At 42.1% G+C, this 27602-nt stretch overlaps 1 protein-coding gene across 4 annotated transcripts; it reads left to right on the top strand.

The window, feature by feature from the left end:
* Window positions 1-1318: 1318 nt before the first annotated feature.
* TRIM25 (tripartite motif containing 25) lies at window positions 1319-27602 on the top strand. Of its 4 annotated transcripts, XM_025169117.2 has the most exons (10): window positions 1319-2454; window positions 8799-8894; window positions 10526-10759; window positions 11273-11429; window positions 12883-12945; window positions 14270-14332; window positions 20061-20081; window positions 20495-20521; window positions 21974-22081; window positions 23728-27602. In XM_025169117.2, the coding sequence occupies exons 1-10, from the start codon at window positions 1834-1836 to the stop codon at window positions 24255-24257; spliced, it is 1920 nt and encodes a 639-aa protein (XP_025024885.1). In that variant the 5' UTR covers window positions 1319-1833; the 3' UTR covers window positions 24258-27602. The 4 variants fall into 4 exon arrangements, with proteins under 4 accessions (XP_025024885.1, XP_015744221.1, XP_087994336.1 ...); XM_015888735.3 differs by lacking the exon at window positions 14270-14332 and having other exon boundaries at window positions 1335-2454; XM_007432097.4 differs by lacking the exons at window positions 14270-14332; window positions 20061-20081 and having other exon boundaries at window positions 1434-2454.

Raw genomic sequence — 27602 nt, 5'->3', positions numbered from 1 at the left:
CCAGGGTGGAAATATATAATTGAGTATCATCATGGGGATACCTCATCCCATGGCGATGGATGATCTCCCCCAGTGGTTTCATGTAGATGTTAAACAGGACTGGAGAGAGAGCACCAAACCCTGTGGCACCCCACATAGTAGGGGCCGTGGGCGGGATCTCTCCTAATCAACACTGACTGGTATCAGCCCCTGAGGAAGGAAGAGAGCCAGCACAATACTGTGCCACCCACTTCCAATCCCCAGAGCTGATCCAGAAGAATACCATGATTGATGGTATCAAAAGCCACCGACAGGTCAAGTAGAGCCAGGATGGATGCACTACTTCCATCCTGCTCCCGCCAGAGATCATCCAAAAGCACGACCGATGCTATTTCCATCTGACTGGACGGGCCTGAATTCTGACTGAAACAGGTCCAGATAACCTGCTTCATTCAGAGTCCGCTGAAGCTGCTGATTTCTTATGACCAGCAAGCGTACCTCCAGCAGAACATATATGTACTTTGGGAGTTCCCTTATTCCAAGTCAGAACCTTGGTCTCTCTAACCTGCTTTGTTCACCCTTGAAAGACAGCAACTCTTTAGAGCTTAAAGCAGGATTTTTCAAGCCCTCTGGGGAGACGCCAGGGAAAGACTCTGCAACCCTCCTGATGCAGAAGCCATGTTCAGCCAGTGAGTTGAGAGGGGCAAAGCTCACATCTATTTTGCGCAGGCAGCATATTTTCTTTTGGAGTTAGTTCCTAAGTACACACAACATGACCTAGTAGATCAGGTCACAGGTAAGCCGAATGAGCGTTCTGCTTCCACAGATGCCCCAGAACCCATAAACGGGGCAGGAGCAGAACACCCACTCAGTTTCCCATGTGGGATTCCAAGAATTAGTACATATTTATTTCCTTCAGTTTTGGAAATAACAAATAGCCATCATAATCATCCTCTCTCGGCTTTTTTACAATTGCTCATTCTACATTTGATACATAAAGGGACAGGGATTGGGGCCCCCGCTGCTGGTCGTAAGCTAAATGTGTCGGTTGACTTGACCAGGAAATGGTTGGCTTTTAAGTTTCAGCTGCGCGGTATTGTTTGTCCCATGCGATCCATTCACCAAACGTGACCCCTGCATCTTGCACACCCGCCGTGCACTTAACGCGGAAAATATTCAACGTCCTCAACCCATGGAAAAAATCGTCCCTGTTTCCCGGTATCGAGGGGACTGAGTTTAATCTTCCGGATTTGCCCATCGACACTTGCAAACCACCACTGCATTCCGAAGGCGCATAGCGCATCCTCCCAGCCTTGCCCCAGTGAGGCCCCTGGTCCTTAACACGGCCATTTCCGCCATCCTTGGGATGACGTCCCATTACATTCAACAACATTTCCTTCTGATAAACATTCTCGCTGAGGGCGGTTGCATTTTCCATGCCCTTGTGGCAGAGTGGGCGCCACCTAATTCAAGCCAGCTCCCTCGGAAGCAAACCAGACCTCTCTGCGAATTCCCGAATTAAAAAAGGAGGAGGCTGTTCCCGGGGATAGCAAAGCCAGCTGTACTTGCGCAGTCCAGCTCGCTTCTATGCATATATTTAGTGGACCGGGGGGGGGGTCGGAAGCAGAACCAGCAAGCAACCCCCTCTCGATGGTGTGATTAGATCACCTTCCGGCAAATGGGAGAAGCTCCTTTCCGTTTACACAGGTTTATCGGCCGACTCCTCGCTGCGTGCACACGCGTCCCCGCCCGCCCACGTGATTTCTAGGAAATTCGCAAAGCGCCCGTTCTGCGAGAGTTTCAGTTTCCTCTCTCGCTTATGTAAAGCGGCGACTTCGCTCAGGCGCGACAGCCATGGCTAGCCTGGTGAAGACGCTTGGTCTGGTTGGGCTGGAAGATGAACTGACTTGCTCCATTTGCCTGTGTGTTTTTGAGACCCCGGTCACTACGCCGTGCGGCCACAATTTTTGCCTGCCTTGCCTGGAGATGACTTGGACGGATCTCCAGACAAATTTCAGCTGTCCCCAGTGCAGGGCTTGTTTCGAAACCCGTCCTCAGCTGAAGAAAAATACGGTGCTCTGCAAGGTGGTGGAGCAATTCCAGGTCAGTCAAGACGGCCCTCGCAAAGGGACTTGGGACGAGAAGCCGGGGAACGCTGACAGCAGCCTTGCCGCGCCGAGGACCCCCGCAGTGACCTGCGACAGCTGCCTGGAGGCGGTGGCGGCCAAGACCTGCCTCACCTGCATGGCCTCCTTCTGCCAGGAGCACCTGAGGCCTCACCTGGAGAGTCCAGCGTTCAAGGGCCACAATTTGGTCCTGCCGGTGAAGAAACTTCAGCAGAGGAAGTGCCAGTCCCATAACAAGCTTCTGGAGTTCTTCTGCCAGAATCACGGTGGCTGCATCTGCTGCTTTTGCTTGGTTTCTCACAAGACGTGCACCACCATCCCCCTGCAAGAGGCCAAGGAAGCAAAGGAGGTGAGAGAGGAGCGGAGTGGTGGCTGAGGAGTTGTGCTAGGCCTGGGGGAGACGCAGGTTCAAGTCCGTCTGAGAGCTCCTCCTGTGACTTTGAGCCACTGGCTTGCTCTCAACAAAACCTACCCTGCAGGATGGTTGCTGGGGGAGAAAAAATGGAGGAGGGAGTGCTGTGTGTGCTGCTTGATCTCTTGAAGGAAGGGTAGGGTATAAATCTAAACAAATGAACCAGGGTGCTAATGTGTGGCCAACTTTTCAAGTTTTTTTGGTTTTGTTTTGGTGCCTTCAAGTCAGTGTGGCAACTGCCTGGACAAGCCCCTGCAGTTTTCTTGGCAAGGATTTTCGGAAGTGGGTTGCCATTGCCTCTTTCCTTGGGCTGAGAGAGAATGACTGGCCCAAGGCCACCCAGCTGGCTTCGTGCCTAAGGGCGTGCCTAGTCTCCCAGATTATAGCCAGATGCCTTAACCGCTACCCCAAACTGGCTCTTTCAAGTCATGCTAAGCCAAATTGTGGCTTATTTGGCCTTGTGCTGGTGTGTTGTGCGTGCACTCAACCAATTCTGTTCAGTAAAACCGTGGTTACACATGCTACGACTTGTGTTCAACTATTCTGTGTATAGGTATGGCAGAAGTATACATAGAGCTACCTTGCATTTAACCATGTACCTGGTAGCCATTGGTAGCTAGGATGTGTACACACAAGGGACTGGGCTGGTAGAAGTCATGCTCAAACCAGCATTGGCTGCTTGAAGCAGGAAGAGCTTTCCTACACAGCTGGCAACTGTCAGCAGGATAATAACATGTAAGCTTATTTTGTAATGGAGGATGGAGTCCTTGAATTTCACAGCTGGCCTAAAATAGTCTAGAACAGAGCACCAAATGCAAAGAGAACTGTCGGCTAAGTTTCTTTGGCACGTGATGCAGGCCACCCCTCAGTTTTCCTACTGATCCATGGCAAAAGCAAATAAATAAAATAAAATATACAATCATTTAAAAAGTATCATTATTTTTGTGATACTCTTAATGTGTTTCCTATCCTCAGATTGCACCAGGCCTGTTATCACTGGAAGCTGTATGTCCCCAGGGCTGCTGATTCCCTCTTTTAGGCAACCCTTCTGACTTTTAGAAATCTTCATCAAGATAGCTATTTTTAGTCTGTTGTAACCAAGACTGACTTTTCTTCTGGGAATATTACATTTTTTCCAACACAAATCCTAAACACGCTAGATTTTGTGGAGGTGGTTTGTGTTTGTTTAAAATACGTTCTGTTGTGTTGCGAGTCTTTAGCCCTTTCCTTTTTTTGTATATTATTTATTTGTGTATCAGCTTTATATCCTGCTGGGGTCACAAAAAACTCCCAGTGGCTTTAAATCAATACAGCATATTTAAAAGTTAAGTTAAAGACTCTTAAGGTGCTGTACTGGGGAAAGAAAACCCGGGCACGTTGACAGTACTTAAATGTGGCTGATATCAGATACAGGGAGGGGTGGCTTGCCTTTTCTTGCTCTGCTATGGACTCTTGTGGAAGCTGAATCTGGCCCAAAAAGTCCCCCTCTGTATAGAAAACCTTAGCCTTTGACCCTTTCAGTCAGTTATGAAATATAGATGAATGTGCCCTGGGGAAGAAAGTGACTACGTTGCTGTCTGATACTTTGTGACCTACGTCACAAATATCTTGCTCACAAAGTGTGCTGTATTTTGTACAGGTTGAGAGCAAGCCCTCTTACTGCAACCTCTGTTACCAAGTATTCCTTGAATTTGTAAAGATGACTTCAAACGGTCTATCATGTTTTACTTTGAGAACTATGTTTTGGAATGAAGGAACGCTCTGCCTGCGAGCTTCCCCTTGCCATCTGGTCAGTTCATTGATATCAGTGTTGTCCAAACTTGGCCACTTTAAGATGAGTGGACTTCAACTCCCAGAATTCCCCAGCCAGCATGGCTGGCTGGGGAATTCTGGGAGTTGAAGTCCACTCATCTTAAAGTGGCCAAGTTTGGACAACACTGATTTATATGAAGTGAACAGGAATCTAAAGGCAACCCCACTGGTAGCAGTGGATTTCTTCATCAGTGAAGAGTTGTCTAGATGACATTTGAAATCCATTCCAATTCTTTCCCAGTCTGCCTGCAGGACAGAGTAAAACAGAACTAAGAGTAGAACAGAGCTATCTATGTATCCATGGATCTCTTTACACCAGTGTTTTGCCAGTTGTCTAGGCACTGGCCAGGTGCAAGACAAGTGGCTCCTTTAGTTCCAGAGACAATGAACACACCAGTAGGTAAGGAGATTTTAAGCTTTATTGTTGACTCTAGCAAACAGATTTAAGCAGGAATACAAGAGCATGGTATAAAAGCAAGATGATAAAACTCTTCTCCTACCACTGGAAGCTACCATAAGGTGACAGCGGAGAGATCCCAAGATGGCTTAGACAACACAAGGCCTGTGTCCACACTCCCAATTCCAGGAACAACGCCAGGGCTTTTTATCAAAGTCTGGCACTGCAATCCCGTGACTTGCTTTGGAATCAGGGACTGTGAGAGTGATCTTGACCAGATGTCATACCTGCTCATCAAAAGGTTCCAGAGCCTGGGAGCTGTAGAGATAAGCTTGTGCTTAACCTAAACAATCCTGAGGGTTTTGTCCCCCGCCCCACTTCTCAGTAAAAGTGAGAAACAAGCCAACTAAACATTATTATGATTCAAAGTGAGCTTTCTTAATATGTGCAGGAGAAATCAAACTCTGTCACTTAAACTCCTTGAAATAACAATGGTCTTCCACATTGCCACTACAGCCTGTGAAACCTATGAGTATATATTCTCCAGCAGCAGGGGCTGAGCCAAAAGCCTATGTATTAAGTGGATCCGAAATTGGGACGCCTTTTTTCCTCAAAGTCTGCTTGAAGTGTGAGAACATTGTTCCAAAGTAGCAACCAAGGTGATAGCCCACTTATCTGATGATTACTCATCTCTTATACAAAAGCATCCAGAAACGCCTTACTACTAAAATAATTGAGTTCACGGGTTGAATCTAAAGATGGTTTGGTAATAATTTTATGGCTGCCAAGAGAGATTTAATTGTAAGCTGTATCATAAAGATAGTCTGCAAGCATCCATATCTAGAAGATTAGAGTTTAAAAGAGTATAAATCTCAGTTAAAAATAAGACAGGCCTACATGAAGTAGGGGCATCAGTTGTCTCTGGCAGGCAAAAACAAAAATCCTTCCTTATTCTAGCATATGATAGCTGGGCAGATAAACAACAGTTCACCCCAAACTACCAAACCAGACCTGTACACTCTTTATGAGTCCAGGATAGAGGATATTATGGTTGCCCAACTAGATAGTGAGCTCCTCCCTCAATGGCCAGATGTTTTGGTGCCCAAAGTGAGTAGACTTAACTGGCACTTTAAGTAAAATAGGGCTTTTGACAGTGAAATGTTTAAGTTCAACACTGACTGATGAAGCCCTGATTCAGCTTCCATTTTTTTATGTGGAAATGGAAATGGAAAGTGAAAATATACTGCAAGGTTGAGCCATAGCTATAATTGTTCCAATTTTTAAGAAGGGGGAAAGAGTTGATTCTACAGTACTATTGTCTAATTAGTTCTGAGTGCAATGGAGTTGGGCAACTAATGAATTCAAATAAAAAAAGTCTACTGAACATAGTTAGAAAGCTTTATGCTTGGGACTTAGAATGGAAGCTTCAAGAATCGATGGGAAAAATAACTGTTTTGGGCCTGGAATAGGCAGGCCTTAGATTTTGGCACTCTGCCACAGGTCATATTTTAGTCCTTTGATTGAGAAATATAGTGGCAAGTCTAGATCTTCCCCATAGGTAGCTTTTTCTGATTTAAAATAGGTATTTAATTCCATTTTGAGAACCTTCCTTTGGGAAAAACTCAGGTCAAAAACTGTATTGAAATTCTAGACTTAGAATAAGATGTAATTCACAAGATTCACTCTCAGATAAGTCTCTGTGCCCAAGAAAATCAGACAGGTCTGCATATTAGCACCTTTGCTATTCAAACTTTATATGCATTTGCTGGTAAAGAAGCTCACTGACCCAAATTTCCATCCCTCCAAAAGGTCTGCTGTAAATGTCAAACTTTTGCTGTATTCTGATGATGCAGATCATCTCAAGAACTCCGGTTGGTCTCAGATGAGCACTTAAAAGTTTGGTGCAGTTTTGCAGAGAAAACCCTTCTAGTAATCAGTTTTCAGAAAACCAAAATAATGGTCTTTGCAAATAAAACAAAAAACCTTACAGAGTTGGGATGTATAATAGATGGACAGGAGATAAGGAATTTCATATATTCAGGTATAGTGTTCCAGAATATGGGATTTAAAAAAAAATATTTTATTGGCTTTTATAATTTCATGGGCCCAAAGAAATGGTTTAGTGGTTTTTAAATTATTCTGCAAAAAGGTGGACAATGTATTTCTGCAATCTTGAAATTATTTGCAGCCAGACCACTAGTTCAGTTGCTGTACAGCTCCCAGACTGACCCCTGTCTAAATACAAGCCAATGGAAACAGTGCAAACTAAATTCGTAAGAAAGTTGGTTCAAGCACCTAATTCTGCATCCAGGACAGTCCTCTGTCTTGATACTGGACAGCTGAAGATTGAGGCACAAGCACAGTGGCTAATATTTAATGATGTTATTTCCCAACAGGGCAGATTCCTTTCATCTACAGGTAGTCCTCGACTTACGACCATTCATTTAGCAAGCATTTGATGTTACGATGGCACTGAAAACATGACTTACGACCGGTCCTTGCACTTACAAGTATTGCAGCGTTCCTGCGGTCACATGATCAAAATTCATGCACTTGGCAACCAGCATGTATTTATGATGGTTGCAGCATCCCAGAGTCACGTGATCGCCATTTGTCACTTTCCCAGCCAACTTCCAACAAGCAAAATCAATGGGGAACCACATGATTCATTTAACAACTGTGATGATTTGCTTAATGACTATGACAAAAAATGTTGTAAAATCGGGTGCAGTCACGTGATGCCTCGCTTAATGACTGCACTATTTAACAATGAGTTTTCCTGTCCCTACTGTGCTCATAAGTTGAGGGCTATGTGTAGTATCAGTCTTTGCAGCCTCAGGCAATTATAGGAAAACATTTATCATGTGGTGTTTGGGTAGTTTTTTTACATCTCTTAGAATTTATTCAGGCTAAGAAAAGAATTAGGGAATAGCTTTTAGATACAGAATATCAAAATAAGATTAGTCTGATCCCAGATCCATTTAGCAAACAAGTAGAACATTGCAATACCTGGAGCCAGCAGAAGAGAAGAGAAAGAACTGGAGAAAATCACAAAATATAAAGACCTACAAATAAAAGTAGAACGACTGTGGCAAAAGAAAGTAAAGATAGCACCAATAGTTATAGGCGCCTTAGGTGTAATCCCAAAACATCTGGAGCATCAGTTGAACACCAACGGCATTGACAAACTCACCATCAGTCAATTGCAAAAGGCAGCGTTACTTGGAACAGCTTCTATCCTGCAACGATACCTTTAACACCATCAAACAACATCTCCCTACCCCAGGTCCTTGGAAAGGACTCGATAGGTGGATAAAAATGCCAAATCCAGTCTAAACAGCTGGCTGACTGTGCAACCAACAATAATATAAGTTAATGCTTGTGTAAAGCAACAGTCTGTTTTTAGGGGGGTTGTGGGGCTAATGACATTATCTGAGACCACAAAAGGAGGTAATTGGGTCAAACAGTTTAAGAACCACTGCCTATACACTCCTGTCCCTGTAGTGATGGCATCTATTCTTTTTGTGTTGCTCTTCTTCCCCTTCTCCAAAAACAGCCAAAAAAATGTACATTTCCCTTGTTCCTACATGCTCCAGGTCGCTCCGATGAATTTTATGTCAACTACCTTCCTTCAGATAAGGTAGCTTCTGTCATGTGTTGCTAGATTTTGGGTTGCAGTAGCTAACGTGTGTAAACATCTGAAGCTGGATCGATAATAGCTTATTTTACATGAGGTTTTTTTTTTAATCTTTTAGGGTAATGTTTACATTGTTGATATTCAGTTGTTATTTAATTTCATTCCGGTTTTTTGTGTGTCACCTTTGATTGTATTGAAATTATATCGATCTATGCTTTGCCACTTTGCACAACATTAAAATTGTTTTAATTTTAAAAATTAAAAAAATTCTACTCATTTTTTTGAAGTTGTGATTTCAGGTGTGACCTTTTTAATCAGAATCCTGAAGCAAAACTATAACCCCTGTCCAAGTGGTTTGTTTCCTATACCAGCAGGCCGGGTGGGTTCTGGATGGCGTTTTTAATCTAAAGGAGACTCTTCTTGGTTCCTTTGCAGTTACAGCTGAAGAGGAGATTAACAGAACTCTATGCCCTGAATGAGAAGGCTTCACAGTCCTTGGAGCAAGTGCGAGCGCAGCAAAAGCAAATCAGCGTAAGGAAGAAATTCTTTTTTAAATGGAAGTTCATTTCTCTTTAGCAGCAAGTAGAAAAAGGTAGTGTAGGTGGGCTGCTTCAGGTTCAATATATGGAGGCCTACCTGGAAGTCATGTGTTGTCTTTAGTGATAGATAGGTAGACAGACAGAAAAACAGATATTTGTGCTAAAGGGCTTGGGGCTTTGCCTTCAAAAACTGCCTTCTGCTGTCACCATTTACCTGAATCTTGTAATATTCTGTCATCTGAAGTTTGGTAGTGGGGAGAGAAAAAATGGAGAAGTTACAGTTCTTTCAAAATGCAAATGTTAAGACTGGGTTTTACTGTAAAGAAGTCTCCTTCCAGTTGACTCATGATTTCACGTACACACAATGTGAGTTTCTTAGGATGATAAGGAATTAGTCTGCCATTGCCTTCCCTTGGAATGCTTGTTTCAACTTTGTAGTCTAGTCAACCACTCCAGGGTTTTCTGATGACCTCCCTTTCAAATACTAACCAGGTCCTACTCCACTTAACTTTCTAGATCAGCCAGATACTGTCATCTGCTGAGGCAAGTTCAACTCATCCTGTTGAAATGTGGATGAGAGTACTTGGAGACCATCAGGAATTCTCAGTGCTGCGGGCCAGACTGGGGAATAATAACAACCTGAAAAAAAGCAAGGGCAAGCCACTCCTGTAATAATCCTAAGGAAACTGATAGTTGTATCCATGAGGTCATTGAGAGTCTAACTCTGTTTGAGGGAGACAACCTTTACCTTCTTGCACTAAAATGTTATGAAGCCTGTTTGGGGAACAGTTGCCAGCCATAAAAGCTGGCAGTTTAATACTTGTTATATAAAAAAATACCAACATATGTGTGGGTGCAATGATTATGGAAAACAGAAGAAGTAGGGTTTTTTTTCCTTCTCAAACTTCCTTATTTTAGTGCAATGGAGACCTTTTTTTTTTTTTGCTGTCCAGTTATACAGTGGATGAGGCAAAACAACAGACCTCTTATTTTCATTGGGGTTTTCCTCCTCTTTCTACCAACTCTCTAATATATTGGGACTGTTGATTTTTCTCATTCATATGCCAACCCTCCCCCACTTCTTCTCCTCTCCCATAGGAAACTTGCTCTGACTAAGCCTTGTCTCAAATCCACCTTTGCTTTCTTGCTCCCTGACTTTTTCTCCATTTTTTAAAAATAATTTTTAAAGATTATAATTGCAATAGTAAAAACTAATACAAACTAAAGGAAAAAAAACAGATTAGAAAGAAAAGTGAGAATATAGTAAAAGAAAGAGAAAAGAAATATATGAAGAAGTGACTTCCAACCTTCATCACAACAAGTATAAACAATTTTAGTAACTTTTGACCTCTTAATTTACAACCAGTGATATCTTCATCCCATCCCAATCTCTTATCTATAAACAAGTCCATAAAGTGTTGTCATTTCAGTCCTGGAAAAGGTGTCAGCAAAAGTCCATTAAGGGTTGCCAGAAATAAGAATATATCTATTTTAACATTGATCAAATAAACCAACTTTACATTCTTTCCTATTACTTCTAACAATCTTGATCTTTAATCCATTCAAATAATGTTGCATTGCTTCATTTCCAAATCCTTTTTTATTTTGATATCGTCCCTTCAGAATACCACTCAGCGGAAGCTGGATTTGCTGAAAGCAGAATTCCTAGAAATAATAGCTTTAATTCATGAAGAAGAAAATGACTCTGTGAAGAAAATCATGTCAGAGGAAAAAAAAGCCCTAGATAAATATGAATATGTCCATACAGTCCTGGGTAAGAAGAAGAATGAAATCCAGAGGGAGAGAGACCAAATTGAAGTGACCTTGACAGAGATGGATGATATCACATTTTTAAAGGTAATTTTCAGTCAGGAGAAACCCTTTTCAGTTCACAATCTTCAGTTCAGATTAAAGGTTTTCCGTGTCTTTTTCTCCAATTAGGGAGGTACTTTCTCTAGTGAAAACTATCCTGACCTGCTTGTCCTACAGAAATATGGGTTGAACTCCCAGAATTCCCCATTGCTGAGAATTCAAAGAGTTGAAATCCATGCCAAAGTTGCACAAGGGACAGTTGTTCTAATGTCTTTAAACTAAAAATACAAGAGGTAAGCTGCCCCAGCTTAGCCTCCCCAGTCTGGTGCTCCCTGGATGTGTTGGACTTCACCTCCTAGAATTAACAAATTCTGACAATTAATAAAAGGGACATGCCTTTCCCAGCTTTGGGTCTGTTTAAAAAAAAGAAAATGCAGGATGTATGTTTGATCAATTAATAAATACTCCATAAAATAATGTGTCAAGCATTATGGAATGAAGTAGAGCTTTTTGTTGGTTGGAGTTCAGATAAACACAAGATCTTATGCTTTATTTCAGAAAGCAGCAAAACTGCGGCACCTCTCCTTCAAAGATGTATTTGTTCCCAGAATAGATGTGGATCAAAATATGTTATGTGCTGTTTATCAGAAAACCTTTAGCCTCAAAGAAAATACAAAACAGTTTTTGACTCAACCTCATGAAAAGAAAACAAAAGGTGCTTTTATTTATTGATGTACTTACTGTTTTTTCTTGTATTCACATGCATTTTTTGTGTATTTTTTCCAGGAATATTGCTAATCTATGAAAGTGTTAAAGACTAACTGGCTTTAATTAATACGGTTTGTGGGATAGTACAGCTAATCAATTGCTTATCATGGGGAACCATGTTTGCAAATGTACAGCGGACAAGATAGTTATGGTTCTTATTCCTGCAGCTTATAACTAAGTTGTTACCTTGAGTTGGAACTGGATCCCTTTTTGCTTTGGGGTGGGAGCACTTGGCTCATATCTTTTCATAAGGGCATGGGCTCTCAGATCCTCATGTGTCAAATGGGGAAAAGAATGGGGTGAGCACCCATACACTGGTGCAGTGCGATCCTGAAAAACACATTCTCGCACCATACCATCTTTACAGTGATCTATGAATGTCGCTCTGGAGCCCCCATGTAATTTTAGACGCTGTGTGCAAGTGTTAATTAGAGTAAAAGGTTTGGGCCAGGGCACCAACCAGTCCAATAGAGCAACCAGATCTTCCCCTCCCTCTGGGGTAGCAAAGAGTAGTAGCTACAGAGATGAAATTTGGAAATGGGACTGTTGTGTGCACTGCCATGAGCTGAGATCTAAACCTAACTAATGATCGTGTAAATAAAGCTTAGTTCTATTAAATAAGGGTTCTTTCTGAGAAAAGAAATGAAACAGATGTCAGCTGTTGCAGATGCAGGTGGGTGTGAATAAGGGTAAGTCGGGGTGGGGTGGGGGCTATTGAAAGTAGAGCTGAACATTTGCTCCAGAAGAATCGAGATGCTTTCTGGGATTGCATGGGAGATGTTGGAGGAAAGAGAAATTGACAAAAGTCATCATTCAGTCCCCTTTGTCTGAAGCGGAGCCTTTGGTGGACTGTTTCCTCTGTGGAGTCCTTGGGGTTCTCTGAGCTTGGTTCTTTTCTTGCAAACAAGGCTAGGTAACATCTTCGGTGCTAAAATGGGATGAGGTTTGCTCTCTGTTTATCTGCTGTGGCCTGCTCTGCCAGTGCTGGTGGGGGTGGGGGTTCTGTTTTGCTCTTCTGGTAGTTCATTGACTAGCATCTGTTGACTGCTTGATTGTGTGCCTGGTGGTGACCTTTGCTTATCTGGATGATGATTGCTGGAGATGATTGCTGGTGATTGAATGCTGGTGAGGCGATCTTCTGGTCTTTTGTCTCTTGAATAGGATGTAGATGCTGTTTCCTCTGTGCAAGATTAATCTGTCCCAGATTAAGTCAGAAGAATTCCAAAAGTTACCTGTAAATCAGCTTAAAGTATTGGAACAGGACAATTCCATGCTAAATGCAGGGCTACATCTGATACTACAAAATGCACTTCTGTACAACCCTGCCTTGATTTTTTGGTTTGCCTGTATTCTCTGCACAATGGCCACCCTAGTTATGCCCATTTGCCTTTTTCTTTCAGAAGGGCCACAGTGGAAGCCCAAATCAGAAATCCCATCACCCCAACCAAGAGAATTTACATCTAGTAAGTGAGAAAGAAAACATGTGACCTGTACTTGTCAGACTATCTTCACAGGAGCAAATATATTTCTCTGCGAGCATATTAAGTGGTATTATCGAAGCAAAGTTGTGCTGCCATGAGCCTGGACGCTTCTTTGGCCCTGCTATCTCTCATCACTTGCAGGTTTTCAGAGTCTTGCCAATGCTGTTTGTCCTGGGATGATGATAAAAGATAAAATGCAAGTGGGAAAGATGGGGATGGGAGAGAGATCCATTTGGAATACCGTATAAGGTGTGATACATCTAGTATTGTGCCATGCAGAGCAGAGAATTGTTTGGAATATACTTCTGATAACATTCAGGCACTGATTAGAGATATTATGCGGTGGGGTTGATAGGCCTTTTGGTGACCCGTGGCCTTATGCTGGTGGGAGGCTACAAGACAGAGCTTCCTATATTCTTCCGTGGACTGGTACATGGTAAGTAGCACTAAGTGGTAGGCATGCTTACCTTGTGAGGTTCCAAAGCCATTTGACTATTGAGGATGGAACTGTGCATTACATTTAATATGGAGATGACCTTTTTGGTGTTCTTTTACTTTAAGCATGTATGGCCCCAGTGGAAGCAAAATCATCTGGTAACCAGTGTCCATATGCTGTCTTCTGGGAGAAGCAAAACTCCTACTTTCTGCCATGTTTATGATCCTCTTGTTCCTGCATGTATGCTTTTCTAAAGAAGCTTTAAAGGAAGAGGATCCTTCAAAGGCGAGAGATTCTCTGTCAGGCCCTTCCTGGAGGTGTCACACGTGCTCCCAGGTTCAGCTTATGGTCACTCACTCATGCACAGACAGCTTGTTGAGATCTTGTAAGCTCCCCTAGCTTTCTACCTGGGCTTTCCAGATAGGGCATACTAGGGCATACAAGACACACAGCCCTGGCCAAGAGCAGGGAAGTAATTAGGAATACATGCAGTTCACTTTCAACTGAACACTGAAGCACGTCAGGTTCTTTTGGATACACAGAGACCCTATGAATTTAAAGTGGCAGCAGAATTTTACTGGTTACCATGTACATTTTTTCTCTCTCATACGCACAGCCATTTCCACATCCTTCTCAACTAGGCTGCCCGGCACTAGGTAGAGGGACGGAAGCCACCAAGTCTGAATCTAGGATGACTCAAAGAGTGGGTGGGCTTCAGGACCCCCTTTATCCCCAAAAGATCTTGCTTTGTTGATTCACAATTCTGGTAGCTGTGGGGGGATTTCCCCGCGCTCAGCACCCAGCCTTCTTCCTCTGCTTCTGGTGACATTTCTCCTTTGATCCTTGTTTCTTTCTTATCTATCTCCCCAGGGATCGCTTTGACAACATTCCTGGCTTTTGTTTTCTTTGTTTATGTGCCTGCTTTGTCTTTAGGTAAGGCCACTTTCAACATAGTCCCACTGAAGGCACCCAAGGCAGAAGAGGTTCAGCCAGCAGCTGTAGGAAACACTAGTGAGTACAGTGGTACCTCGGGATACGAACGCCTCTACTAACGAACTTTTCGGGTTACGACCAGCTCCAGCCGCAAAAATTTACCTCGATGTGCAAACTCCGCCTCGGGGTACGGTCATTTTTCCGCCCCTGACACGTGGTCTGAGGCCGTTTTCCCACCGCGCTGCGCGGTGCCCGGCCATTCTCCTGCCACGGCGCCCAGCCGTTCTCCTGCCGCACCGCACCTGGCCGTTCTCGCGCCGTGCTTGGCCATTCTCGCGTGGCGCCTGGCTGTTCTCCCGCCGCGCAGCGCCCGGCCATTCTCGTGTGGCGCCCAGCCGTTCTTGCGCGGCGCCTCACCCGGCCGTTCTCCCACCCCTGACGCGTGGTCCACGGACACCAGAATGGATTAACGGTAATTACATTGAACCTTATGGGAAAATTTGCTTCGGGGTGCGACCAAATTTGGAGGGCGGAACGGATTAACCGGATTTACATTGACCTATGGGGAAATTTGCGTCGGGTTACGACCAACTCGGGATACGCCCAGAGTCACGGAACGCATTAAGTTCGTATCCCGAGGTACCACTGTATTTAGAGCAAATCCTAGCGTTAGTGTTGGACATGCACATGGTGGAGCTCTTGAGATAAGAGCAGGCAGCAGGATTCCCTGGAGCATTTCACTTTCTGTCTGAAGGATGCTCTTCGTTTGCTTTTTCATACGGAAGGGAGGGGCAGAAGGAGAGAGTTCCTGGTCTCTCTGACTCTGCCATTGGAAGCTGAGCTGGAACTTTATGGATCATTACTTGCATCGCATGAGAGAAAACAGTGGCTAGTAGTGAGCACTGGGCATTTTGTAACTTATGATAATCTCCCCGATAATTCTTCCCCATAATCCTGTGAGGCAGGCTAGACTAAGAGTAACTCACCCAAAGGCAATTATTCTGAGGTAAGATTTTGGGTCCCTTCATTATAACCTGACACTTAAATGTTTTATCACACAAGTTATTTACCCTTTGCTTATGTATTTATCTGATTTATAGGGCCACTTACCTATCCAAAGAAATTCAAAACAGAACATTTCATTAAAGCTAAAAGAAACCAAATTGAGGCTCAATGAAATTTCAGTACCCCCTAATCCCATACATCTGTACTAGCATCCTAGTCCCAGTGCCTGGGGGAAAAGCCAGGTCTTCAAGGCCTTCCGAAAGGCCAATAGAGCTGACCATATCTCGTAGGGGAGGCTGTTCCATAGGGCAGGCGCTGTAACAGAGAAAGCACGCTTCCTGGGACCCACCAGGTGACACTGCTTCACTGAGGGTGTCCAGAGCATGCTCACACTGCCAGATAAGGTGGGACGGGCAGAAACCACTAGGGACAGGTGATCCTGCAAGTGACCTGGCCCCATGCCATGTAGGGCTTTAAGGGTATCAACCAGCACATTGAATTGCACCCAGAAGACTCCAGTGCAGCTCACTGAGCAGCGGTATTACACGGTCGTATTGTGTAACTATTTGGCGGGGTTCTCTGGCTGCTTATCCTGTAAAAGTGCCTCTTCTAGGTATTTATGGCATAGCTAATTGAGAGTGCGAAGGCTGATCTTGGGTAGATGACTTTAGGATCCTGGACACACATGTGTGTCTGATGCCCTGCACTACCTCCTCCCAGCTTTTTCTGGTACCTTCCAAGTATCTACTGCTTTGTAACTGTAAGTGCCTCAGAGCATTGGGATATCTAATTCCTTGAATTTTCTTGGCTGCCCATATGAAAGGTGAAGGGATATCCGCAGGTGGCATGCCACACCCCTTCCTTCTTATGGTCAGCCTTTTCAGAAGACAGGTACGGTATGCATTGTGTGCTTAACCAATATTTTAATATTTAGAGTAGTATAGCAAAGATAGACAACAAAGAGACAGTAAATGCTGAAATAGATTGACCAAGGAGTTTTCACATAATAAATGAAGAAAAGGGCCCATCAGTTCCTGCTGCCATGGAACAGCATTTTCATCCCCAATCCTCAGTTTAAAGAAGAATTTTTCTACCAAGATCTGGATATAATTTAATGATGCAGTGATATAAGGGTGATAACATATTAAAGAGAGGTATTGATATATGTGCTATAAATGTTAGTGTCAAGAAAAAAAAAAGAGTGCTTGCTCAGTTTAATTTTGTTTGAAAAATTGGCGAATATAAGTGTCTTTTGCACTGGTTAATTTGTTACGTGGATATGGGCGTAATCATCACACTGTTCCTCTCAGGATAAGCAGCGTTATGCCAGCTGCAGACAAGAAGTAAGAAATAGTAAGCCAAATGAATTTAAGGCATGGGAAAAGAAAAAGAGGAGGAAATACAGCTAAATCTGCTTTTCATCAATACCATTCACTATACCTCTCTATACTTCTCTGTCCTTATAAATCATACTTCCGTCTACCACATCCATACAGTGCTTCAAACTTTTGTCCTTTAGACTTCTGACCTCCCTTTTTCTGATGATCTCAACAATTCCATCCGACCACAATTTTCTCAGTCTTCCTCTTGACCCATTCACTCTTCCTTCATATATTTTCATAATTCAGTCCTCATTCATTTTCTCTCTATGACCAAATACACTCAGTGTACTTATTGTGAGAGCCAGTTTGGTGCAGTGGTTAAGGCACGAAGCTAGAAATGGGGAGATGGTGAGTTCTAATCCCTCCTTAGGCATGAAGCCAGCTGGGTGACCTTGGGCCGGCCCCTCTCTCTCAGCCCTAGGCAAGGGCAAACCACTTCTGAAACACCTTGCCAAGAAAATGGCAATGACTGGTCCAGGTAGTCCCCAGGAGGCAATGCTGACTCAAAGGCACATGCACAAAAGAACCTTATTGCTGACTAGATACTTACTTTTGTATTCCATCTGTATTCATTCAGCATCCATTTATTCTTGATCCTGTCTCTAGGTTCAAGAAGAATTTTGCCAGACACGCTTCTTAAGTACCCCATTCACATTTCATTCAACATACTTTTTATGTTTCTCCTGATGGACTCCACTCTCATCACCATATAGCAAAGTGGGCAGAAGAATTGGCTTCTTTTGACAGATATTCATTCCATATACTATCCACTATGTTTCTGCTAGCGTTTGTATATCTTAAAATGTGTGCCCCTGCCCCGCATAAAATACATTGCATTTTCTTCATTTTGCTCACTGTCACCTCTTGAATTCTTCAATCAAAATCTTTCCAGACATATTTGACAAATGAATTGCCCTGTAGTTTTTGCATTCACTCTTGCTACCTTTCTCTATATAGGGGATCAATAACAGGATTTTTCCAGTTGTTGGGCATAGATGCAACCACGTTAGAAGCAAACCACACATTCATATTTTAACATTTCTGCTGTGATATGATTTACATCTGCGTCCATAAAATTGTTCAGCTTTCTCACAGCATTTGTGATGTCCTTTTCAATCTTTTTTTCAATACTAACATTTATACAGTGGGGCAAAAAAGTATTTAGTCAGCCACCAGTTGTGCAAGTTCTCCCACTTAAAAAGATGAGAGAGGCCTGTAATTTTCATCATAGGTATACCTCAACTATGAGAGACAAAATGGGGGAAAAAATCCAGAAAATCACATTGTCTGATTTTTAAAGAATTTATTTGCAAATCATGGTGGAAAATAAGTATTTGGTCACCTACAAACAAGCAAGATGTCTGGCTCTCACAGACCTGTAACTACTTCTTTAAGAGGCTCCTCTGTCCTCCACTTGTTACTTGTAGTAATGGCACCTGTTTGACCTTGTTATCAGTATAAAAGACACCTGTCCACAACCTCAAACAGTCACACTCCAAACTCTACTATGGCCAAGACCAAAGAGCTGTTGAAGGACACCAGAAACAAAATTGTAGACCTGCACCAGGCTGGGAAGACTGAATCTGCAATAGGCAAGCAGCTTGGTGTGAAGAAATCAACTGTGGGAGCAATAGTTAGAAAATGGAAGACATATAAGACCACTGATAATCTCCCTTGAACTGGGGCTCCACGCAAGATCTCACCCCGTGGGGTCAAAATGATCACAAGAACGGTGAGCAAAAATCCCAGAACTACATGGGGGGACCTAGTGAATGATCTGCAGAGAGCTGGGACCAAAGTAACAAAGGCTACCATCAGTAACACACTATGCCGCCAGGGACTCAAATCCTGCAGTGCCAGATGTGTCCCCCTGCTTAAGCCAGTACATGTCCGGGCCTGTCTGAAGTTTGCTAGAGAGCATTTGGATGATCCAGAAGAGGATTGGGAGAATGTCATATGGTCAGATGAAACCAAAGTAGAATGTTTTGGTCTAAACTCAACTCGTCGTGTTTGGAGGAGAGAGAATGCTGAGTTGCATCCAAAGAACACCATACCTACTGTGAAGCATGGGGGTGGAAACATCATGCTTTGGGGCTGTTTTTCTGCAAAGGGACCAGGATGACTGATCCGTGTAAAGGAAAGAATGAATGGGGCCATGTATCATGAGATTTTGAGTGAACACCTCCTTCCATCAGCAAGGGCATTGAAGATGAAACGTGGCTGGGTCTTTCAGCATGACAATGATCCCAAACACACCGCCCGGGCAACGAAGGAGTGGCTTCGTAAGAAGCATTTCAAGGTCCTGGAGTGGCCTAGCCAGTCTCCAGATTTCAGCCCCATGGAAAACCTTTGGAGGGAGTTGAAAGTCCGTGTTGCCCAGCGACAGCCCCAAAACATCACTGCTCTAGAGGAGATCTGCATGGAGGAATGGGCCAAAATACCAGCAAGTGTGTGTGAAAACCTTGTGAAGACTTACAGAAAACGTTTGACCTCTGTCATTGCCAACAAAGGATATATAAGAAAGTATTGAGATGAACTTTTGATATTGACCAAATACTTATTTTCCACCATGATTTGCAAATAAATTCTTTAAAAATCAGACAATGTGATTTTCTGGATTTTTTCCCCCATTTTGTCTCTCATAGTTGAGGTATACCTATGATGAAAATTACAGGCGCCTCTCATCTTTTTAAGTGGGAGAACATGCATAATTGGTGGATGACTAAATACTTTTTTGCCCCACTGTAGATACATTTCAGTATCTTTCGTTGACATATTGCTGTATACAGATCTCTTCAGGATTTCCTCACTTTAGTTTCATCCCAAGTCATTTCATCACATTTACTTTTAATTCCATTCACTCTGGGGGAGGCTCCATTTTAGTCCTTTTCATCTATTTCCAAAACAGTTTACTGTACCTATATCAAGCTTGTTCAGCAGTTTTCCTCCCTGTCTTAATCTTCCTTTCTGTTGCTGATCGTATTTTTGCAAGAATCCTTTTTTTCTCTGTTCATGTTTTGCAGCTATTCTTCTCTAATACACATTGTTCTCATCTCATAGGTTTTTTCACTTTATCTTTTTTCATACTTCCTGTTAACATAACTCCACACTCTCTAATATAATTCATTTCACTCCTTTTTACGTCAAATTTTTGTTCATTCTGTGGGAATCCAGAGTTGGTGGGATAGAGGCAACAGTTGTCTTGGCTCGCAAGGTAGTCTCAAGATGAGAGATCCTAGCTTGCATAGAAAACTAAAGGTGTGCTTGGAATAAAACTGGACTTTGCTTGCACTTGTGGCAAATGTGCCAAAACTGACTGGTATTCTTCTTACTGTTCACAGGGAATGGTGCATGTGACACTGGTATGACTAAAGATAGTCTAAACCTCTTTATTTTACAAAAAAGCTTTTTTTTTTCTTATCGCATAATCTCTTGGACTGACTTTTGATTTGACTCTGGCCTCTCTGTTTTTCTGAGTGTCTTAAGCTTACTGTTGTATCCCTGCTTTCTAGTTTCTATGCATTCCAAGTACCCAACTGATTATAGTTATTTGATTTTTTGGATAATCATGTTGAAATTTAAGTAAATTTACTGGTGTGGAAATGATCATCTCCACATAACTGAAACAAATTATTGGGGTCATCACGTTAAAGGGGTACCACTTTCTTTAACTTCACTAAATCTTAGTAACAGATGATCTTTTGCTTGCATATTCTGAGTGGGCTGTTTCTCTTGTTCTCAGATAATTAAATCGGGCATTTCCTTTTCTTTTCAGAACAGAGAAACCGGCCTGGCAAACGCTGTAAGTTCAGTCTTGTAACCAATCTTGTAACTTTCTGCCCACCAGTAAACTCCACTGATTAAAATCTGAGGAACAGCTGCCACTGCTGAAATTTCAGGAAGTTCAGCAGGGCGTCTGTGGATATGTTTGTTGGCATGGAGCAAAAGTAATTGTGCTGTGGTTTGGTCGTGAGAAATTGCATCTGTGGTTTTCGCCCTATGCTGATGTTTTTTTCTTTGCACAATTAGATTCATGCGTAGGGGCATTAGTTTGCCAGCTCTACCTTTTCAGTTGTGTCCGCGCATTCCATACATTTTTGATGGCAAATTTTAGCCTGCTATATTTGGGTTCTCAATTATCACTAATATGGTGCATTCCAAAACACCACTCTAAATGCATAAAGGATTAATGGTTGCCCAGGCATTCCTAAAATCTCAAATATTCAGTGGCAGCCTTGGCGTAAATCTCTCAGCATCTGTTCTTTACAGATGCTAAGATATTGCTTTATTGTAAAGGATCTCCCAGTTTCTAGGGAAGATACTATATTTTTCTAGTCTCTCCCCCCTCACTCTCTTTCATTCCCCAGGGCAAGAGATCTCATGAAATTAATGCTGAAACAGAATAGTTAATAACCCTGTATGGTTACTGCAAGCCTGCAAGGGGAGTGTTGGAGCTAAGAAGTAGGTTCAAAGAAACTAAAAAACATTTTTGTTAGAAGGGGACATTAGCAGTGTTGTCATGAGCAATAGGCAAAAGTTTACTACTTTTCATTACAAAATTCTCAGAAGCTTACATAAACTATATATAGTTCTGGCTTGTAATGATGATTGTTGCAGCCCTACCTCTGCTCTCCCTTGACAAGATTCTTCTAGGCTCTAGAAATCCATCATTTCCATAATCCATAAAGCTAGAGTCTTGTCATCTCATAAGACTGATGCTGTTGACTACTGCCAGCTCTTGGCAATCTTGGATTGTCTGATGGGTGAATGCAAGATACCCTTCCTCAGCTCTGTGGCCATGAAGGTCTGCAGAGGCAACAGAAGCAGAAGGGAGAGTGATCCCACTCCTGAAACGCTGTTGACCATCAGATCTGAAAGGACCTGGAGCTTCTCACCTGAACGTAGATTATATTCAGTTGCTGGTTTAGAATCATCTGTCCTCCTGTTTGTCCTCTGCTGCCGTATCAACTGGTGGAATGGTTTCTATTTCTAAACAGAGCCCTCTGGAAGATAAGTCTAGGGCTGCCCCTGGTTTGCTGATGGGTTTACCCACTGGACTAAATCCCATATAAGTAAACCACATATGGAATGCATAAACTAAGACTGTATCTCTAAATAGCTAATACAAGATTTTGCCTGTCTTGAAGAGACGTATAAAACTTGACAGAATGGTCTTCTCATTCAGTGTAATATATGTAGTGTGTTTTCATGAGTTTTTAATTGTGTGTCTTTTGGCCTTGTCTGCTAACTATAGCACAGAGTCCTAGCCGGAGAGGACAAAGTTGCAACAGAGGTGAGACAAAGAATCAAACGACAACACTTGATGCTTTTTTAACAAAACCAAGAGAGGAGCTTCTGGAATGTAAGTAACTAGTTTGGTGTAAATTTGGGGAATGATGGATCAGTAGTATTAATAATTATGATTAACTTTCATTCTGAGAAAACTTTATTAAAATAGAACTATCAAGCATATAAAATAGAGCATATAAAACTATCAACCTCTAGCCCTACAGTGGCTCTTGCTGCATAGTGGGTTGCTCCAAAGCTTTCACCAGGAGAGGTTAAAGGTCAAGCAGAAGGTTCAGGCATCCATTTCACCTTTTAAGTCCAGTAAGCTCAAGAAGCACCCTCCAAAATTAGCACACTGTTATGACCTCACAAGTCATGCTCCCATAGCCAAAGTATGTTTCTGACGTGTTAAAAACTGGCCCATTCCTTATATAAAACAGTAAGGCTCTGTTGAAAAAGAATAAGCATGGATTTTTCAGAAGAAATAGTAATAACTCCTTTCTTCTAATATTTAAAAGGTTCATTGAATGTCAACATATGTAGATAGCATTGAGTAGAGATCATTGCTGATTGGTCTTTTTAAATGTCATTGCTTTGGAACTGTAGTGATTATGATATTAGAGGATAGGTCTTCTTATGGATCCATAACTTACCAAAGCATGAGAAATACAATAAGAGTAAATGAACAAATGAAGGTATGTTCTCAAGATCATTGCTTTTTATCTTGTTCGTAAATGTTCTGGAGTTAGAGGTGAACAGGAAAATGTTTCTGATGTCATTAAGTTATTTAGGATGAATACATGAACGGATTTCAAAGGAGTCCAAAAGAATTTTACTATAATTTGGTGAAAGTATCATATGGTGGCAGATGTAGTTAAGGGATGTTCCACTTTTACATGCTGCTGAACCTGGAAGGCTGTGTAGGGTTCTGACAACTGCACCATGGTGGATTTTGTAGAACAGTAAATGTGGAACAAACAGAGCAACTGAAATTATAGCAGGATCGAAGAAATTCCTTTATAAGGGAAGGTGATGATGTTCAATGCCTTTTAGTTTGATTTCTTAGATGGTGGAAGCATATATGGTGTAAAGAAAAAGGGGTTTTTTTTTCTTCCCCCTTTTGCAAAATGTAAAATTCTGAAATCCTTTGAGACAAGTAATAGCAAGTATTTTTTCATAGAGTAGGTAAATTATATCTGCGGCTGGTGCTCATGACGATTATATGCTGACCAGGAAGGGTACTATTGGCAACTCGTGTCTTGAGGGCTTTCTATAAGTATTTGATTAACCACTTGGAGGAACACTCTGGTGATCTGGGTAGACCTTGGATTCTTCTGTGCTTTTACTGAGAAATGATGTTCAGACTGGAGCTGCGTAGATGGGACTATGTCTGATGATCAGTGAAAGAAGAAAAATGGTGATGACCCTTTATGACTGGGGTAGGAGCATAACATATTTGGGAATGTCCAGTTCTAACATGCTGCCCTTTAGCATCTTGGATGAAATGTCTTTGCCAGGATGGTGGCATTTTGGCCTCAGTTGCACCTCTTTTCTAATTGGCTTGGGGGGTGGGGTGATATGTTTTAGAAAAAAGGAACCTACTGCTTATAAGAAGGAAAAAAAAAACCCAGTACAGCTGCCCCTTTCTTTCTTGCTGCCCTCTCTTTTCCAATTTTCTTGCTGTTTTCTGAATTCTCTCCTGATTGTATTTATTCCTAGTTGCTGCAAAATTTACTCTGGATTTCAACACTGCTCATAAGAATGTCGTCTTATCACAGAGAAACACCAAGATGTCTGTCTCAGAAACAGTACAGGATTACAAACCTCACCCTCAGCGCTTTACAAGTTGCTCCCAAGTGCTTTCCTTCCAGTGTTTCAAGAAGGGAATCCATTACTGGGAAGTTGAGCTGGAGAGCAACAACTTCTGCGCTATCGGCATCTGCTACGGGAGCATCCCAAGAAATGGGCCAGAAAGCCGCCTAGGACGCAATAACAGTTCCTGGTGCATTGAGTGGATCAACGACAAGATCTCAGCTTGGCACAATGATAAAGAGAAGTGTCTACCCAACAACAAAGCAAAGAAGATTGGTGTCCTTCTAAATTATGAAGGGGGGTTTGTTATTTTCTTTGGGATCACTGAGAAAAACATCCTGCTCTATAAATTCAAAGCAGAATTCACAGAAGCTGTCTATTCTGCATTCTGGGTGTTTTCTAGTGGGGCCACCATTTCACTCTGCCAACTGAAGTAATGCTGGCTGAGCAGAATGGCTTTGGCACCCTCATGAAAACATGCACCCACACACTATTATGATGCTTTTCCACAAGCTTTCTTGTTGAATTAAGTCTGTAAGAGATGTATAGTTTTAAGCTCTGTGCTTGCTTTTTGGGAAGTTCTGGGGTTACTTGACCAATATTTCAGTCCGCTAACAAAGGTCCTTGGCAAACTTTCATTGGGGAAACTTGTCTAGAGGGTTCTTAGTGAACTGAATTAATCAGGTCTGTGGTGTGCCTCATACCTCTGAGGTCTAAGCCATAGTAGAATATGGATGTGTGAGGTCTTCTTGGAGCAGAAGCTCCCTTTGCTTTTGTCTCATACTCTACTATGTAGTAAGAAATGCAGAGCACAAATTCCATGGATTTTCAGTGACCTGGTTGTCACTTCTGCATAGGCTGCACTGTTCACAGTTTGATCAGCTTCTCTTTGGGATGGGCATTTTTCACTTCCCATGGGGTGAATACTCCAGGGGTGTTCTCTGACTTGCATACCACGTTTGGCTGTATGAACAGTGAACTCCAAGGATCTTGTTTTTAGATGACTGAAAACAAGGCTTGGAGATGGTGAATCTTTTTGATTCTTCAATCAAGCACCGTGAAAAGAAGAAAAGTGGTACTTTGGTAGTGCTGCTGGGAGGAAAAGGGACAATAAAAGGCAGCACTTTCATTTCTGGAGCTTCTTTTAAAGACCATGTTCCATGGGTTTCTTTTCCTCCCTACCCTCTTTTCAGATGCTCTGAAGACGTAGGAAAGGGCATTTTGTGCCATCTGATAAATCTCTCTTGGCTCAGCTTAGTTCCTCAGAATTAACTGTACTCAAGCTAGAGCTATTCCTCAATAGTTGTCCAATAGTTTTGGCAGTGTCCTGCATGCAAGTCAAGCCATGAATATCCTTGGCCATGCATGCCAAAAGAGAGTGGTTTAAAAAAATCACCATCATCCGCTTAACCAACCAATCCATGTTGAACATTGTTCTGTAATTATGGTTGTCTGAGAGGGCAAGGTTCCTGTTCCTGCTCCTTGAAGAGCTACCTACACATCTTCACTGTGATGTTCTAGTGGAGAATGAAGTATAATATTTCCACCTAATCTTGTAGCCTTTGTTCTGCTTGCCACTGTTGGAGGTAATGAGATTACTCTGATTTCCTGCATGCTGTTTTCTAAGCATAGTCTTTGATCGCATTTGGCTGTAGAACCAAGTGTGGAAGATCACTTAAAGGACTTTCAGTAGGTGTGAAAAACCAATCAGTGTGCCATCTTTCATTTCTGTCTTTGAGCTCTTCTTCCCAGCTGGCCTTTCAACTTCAGTATGTCTTCTGTTTTCTTTTTAAAAGATGAACAGTAGACTGGGAAGATTCACAGAAATTGGAAGCTAATGGTTTTGGGCAACTGGTTTTAAGCTTCTTGGTAATTTTCATGCAGGAGAGGGCACCTAATGGCACATGGTTATGAGGATTGCACATCTAAACCATTGAGGAGTACTTTGCTATGTTTTCTCATTAAAAAGGAACAGCAAACTAGAGGTTTTGTCTTGGAATTAGAAGAATTCATGACCCAAATGTAGTGGCTTATGGAGCTGTCAGCTTTAAGAAGTTCTTGTGCTAAAAAGTAGAAGGAAGCACCCATATGATAGAGATAAAATGAACTACAGTCTTGGCAAATCTAGATTTCTGCAGAACATATTTTGATATAAGAGGGCAGCCTGACTGTAGCAGTCTGATTCAGTTGTAGGTTTATGATCCAATAAAGGACCCAGTCTCAGGACGCTACAGGGAGAATTTGCTTTCTAAGTATGCCTTATTATAATTGACTGAGAAATGTTTAAGACTCAAATTATGGAGCCATTAGGGAAGCTCTGGAAGTTACTGAAATGTAATGGACCACTGCAAAAAATAAAATATGTATTACCCATTCTTTAGGTAATATTGGAAAGCAGTGTGTTGAAAGGTTAAGTTGAAACTGCAAGGTATGAGGTAGAAATAGGAAACAGAAAAGTTACATAAAAAAAACAACCGTCACCACCATCCCTCTGTACTGAGATCATGGCTATATGAAGATGAGAAAGGTTGGGATGGAGAACCTGTGGTTTCTTGTGCAATGTAACCTACTTCTTTCAGGGATACTAAGATCACTCCTCTATTATGGGCCTTGCATAGTCAATGTTCCTCTTCATGAAGAGCTTTTTTCAAAATACATTCTGATGAGACTTCCTGGCTTTTGTGCTGAATTGTTTTTGAGACTGTATGCTCCCAAGGGAAGTTTCAGTGAAGCATTCTTTCAACAAATCATCACTTAGATTCAGACACATATTCCTAATTTTTTAAAAAATCCACAAATCATAAGGCGGCATGTATCCAGCCTCTGTTATCCAAATACCATGTGGTGTGCCGTGGATAGTATTCACCGTGGTGGCTTTGGTGGTATTCAAATGCCTTTAGGCCATGGTTACAGTGGGTGACTGTAATTAGTACAGAAATCTTAATGATCATATTGGAATCACCTAATGATTTTGAAATATCTCTGGGATTCCTTGAGAATCTCTCTACATAGTTTATTTTCTCTAATTATGTATTTTTAAATGTTTATCCAGGCAGGATATTGTCCATTGGCGAAAAGGTGATCCTTAGGCCTTGTTTCTTACACTACAAACCAGGCTTCTTTCAGATCAGCCCCAAATAGCATTGTTTTATCTCATGGCAAGTCAGCCAATGGGATCATGTCAGTGGGCATGACTGAAGCATAGTGAAGCATACTACCTTCTCCTGGTTTCAGCAAAAGAGAGCCAAATCTCATGCTTTCACTTTGAAATTGTGTGGTTTTGGCTCTCTATCTCCAGTGGACATATTTGCACTGCTGCATCACGAACCCTTGTTATGATCTAGCACGTAGCTTAATATTTTCTGCCAAGCTTTTCAAAAGTATAGAAGATGTGCCCTAAGCAGTTTTGGCATTAATGAAACTGTTGGAAAATGGTTTCTATTGGACCTTTGCAGAAAAGTTGTTCAAAATGCTATATGCTTCAGTGTGTTACTGTATCTTGACAGTAATGTATGCAAATCTGTGACACAGCTTGTCTGTGCTTTTACTTTGAATTGTAAGAAAAAACTGCTCTGTGGTCTACTTTAAGAAATGGTGGTCTCAGAATGCCCAAATAGTGAAGCTGTTATGATTTCTGTTGAAGTCTTAACCTTACTTAATTAAGAATCAGCCTGTTGTCTCTTAACTATAAAAAAAATAATGTGATGAATCTCCTTGCCTGGTCTTGCAATCGATCGATACTTGTTAAATTAAAATTAATAAAGGTTGTTTATAATAGTTAA

This window comes from Python bivittatus, unplaced genomic scaffold (assembly GCF_059951505.1).
Source record: "Python bivittatus isolate LINGU-HERP-01145 unplaced genomic scaffold, Pbiv_v1 ctg000220_np1212, whole genome shotgun sequence".
Taxonomy (NCBI): Eukaryota; Metazoa; Chordata; class Lepidosauria; order Squamata; family Pythonidae; genus Python; species Python bivittatus.
Note: the sequence above shows the minus strand (reverse complement) of the source record. Positions and strands in the feature narration are given on the sequence as shown.

Coding starts and splice junctions, on each gene's coding strand:
- TRIM25 (XM_025169117.2), top strand. CDS start 1,834: ATGGCTAGCCTGGTGAAGACGCTTGGTCTGGTTGGGCTGGAAGATGAA. Junction 14,333..20,060: donor TGTGCCTGCTTTGTCTTTAG/GTAAGGCCACTT, acceptor TACTGTTCACAG/GGAATGGTGCATGTGACACT. Junction 22,082..23,727: donor AAGAGAGGAGCTTCTGGAAT/GTAAGTAACTAG, acceptor ATTTATTCCTAG/TTGCTGCAAAATTTACTCTG.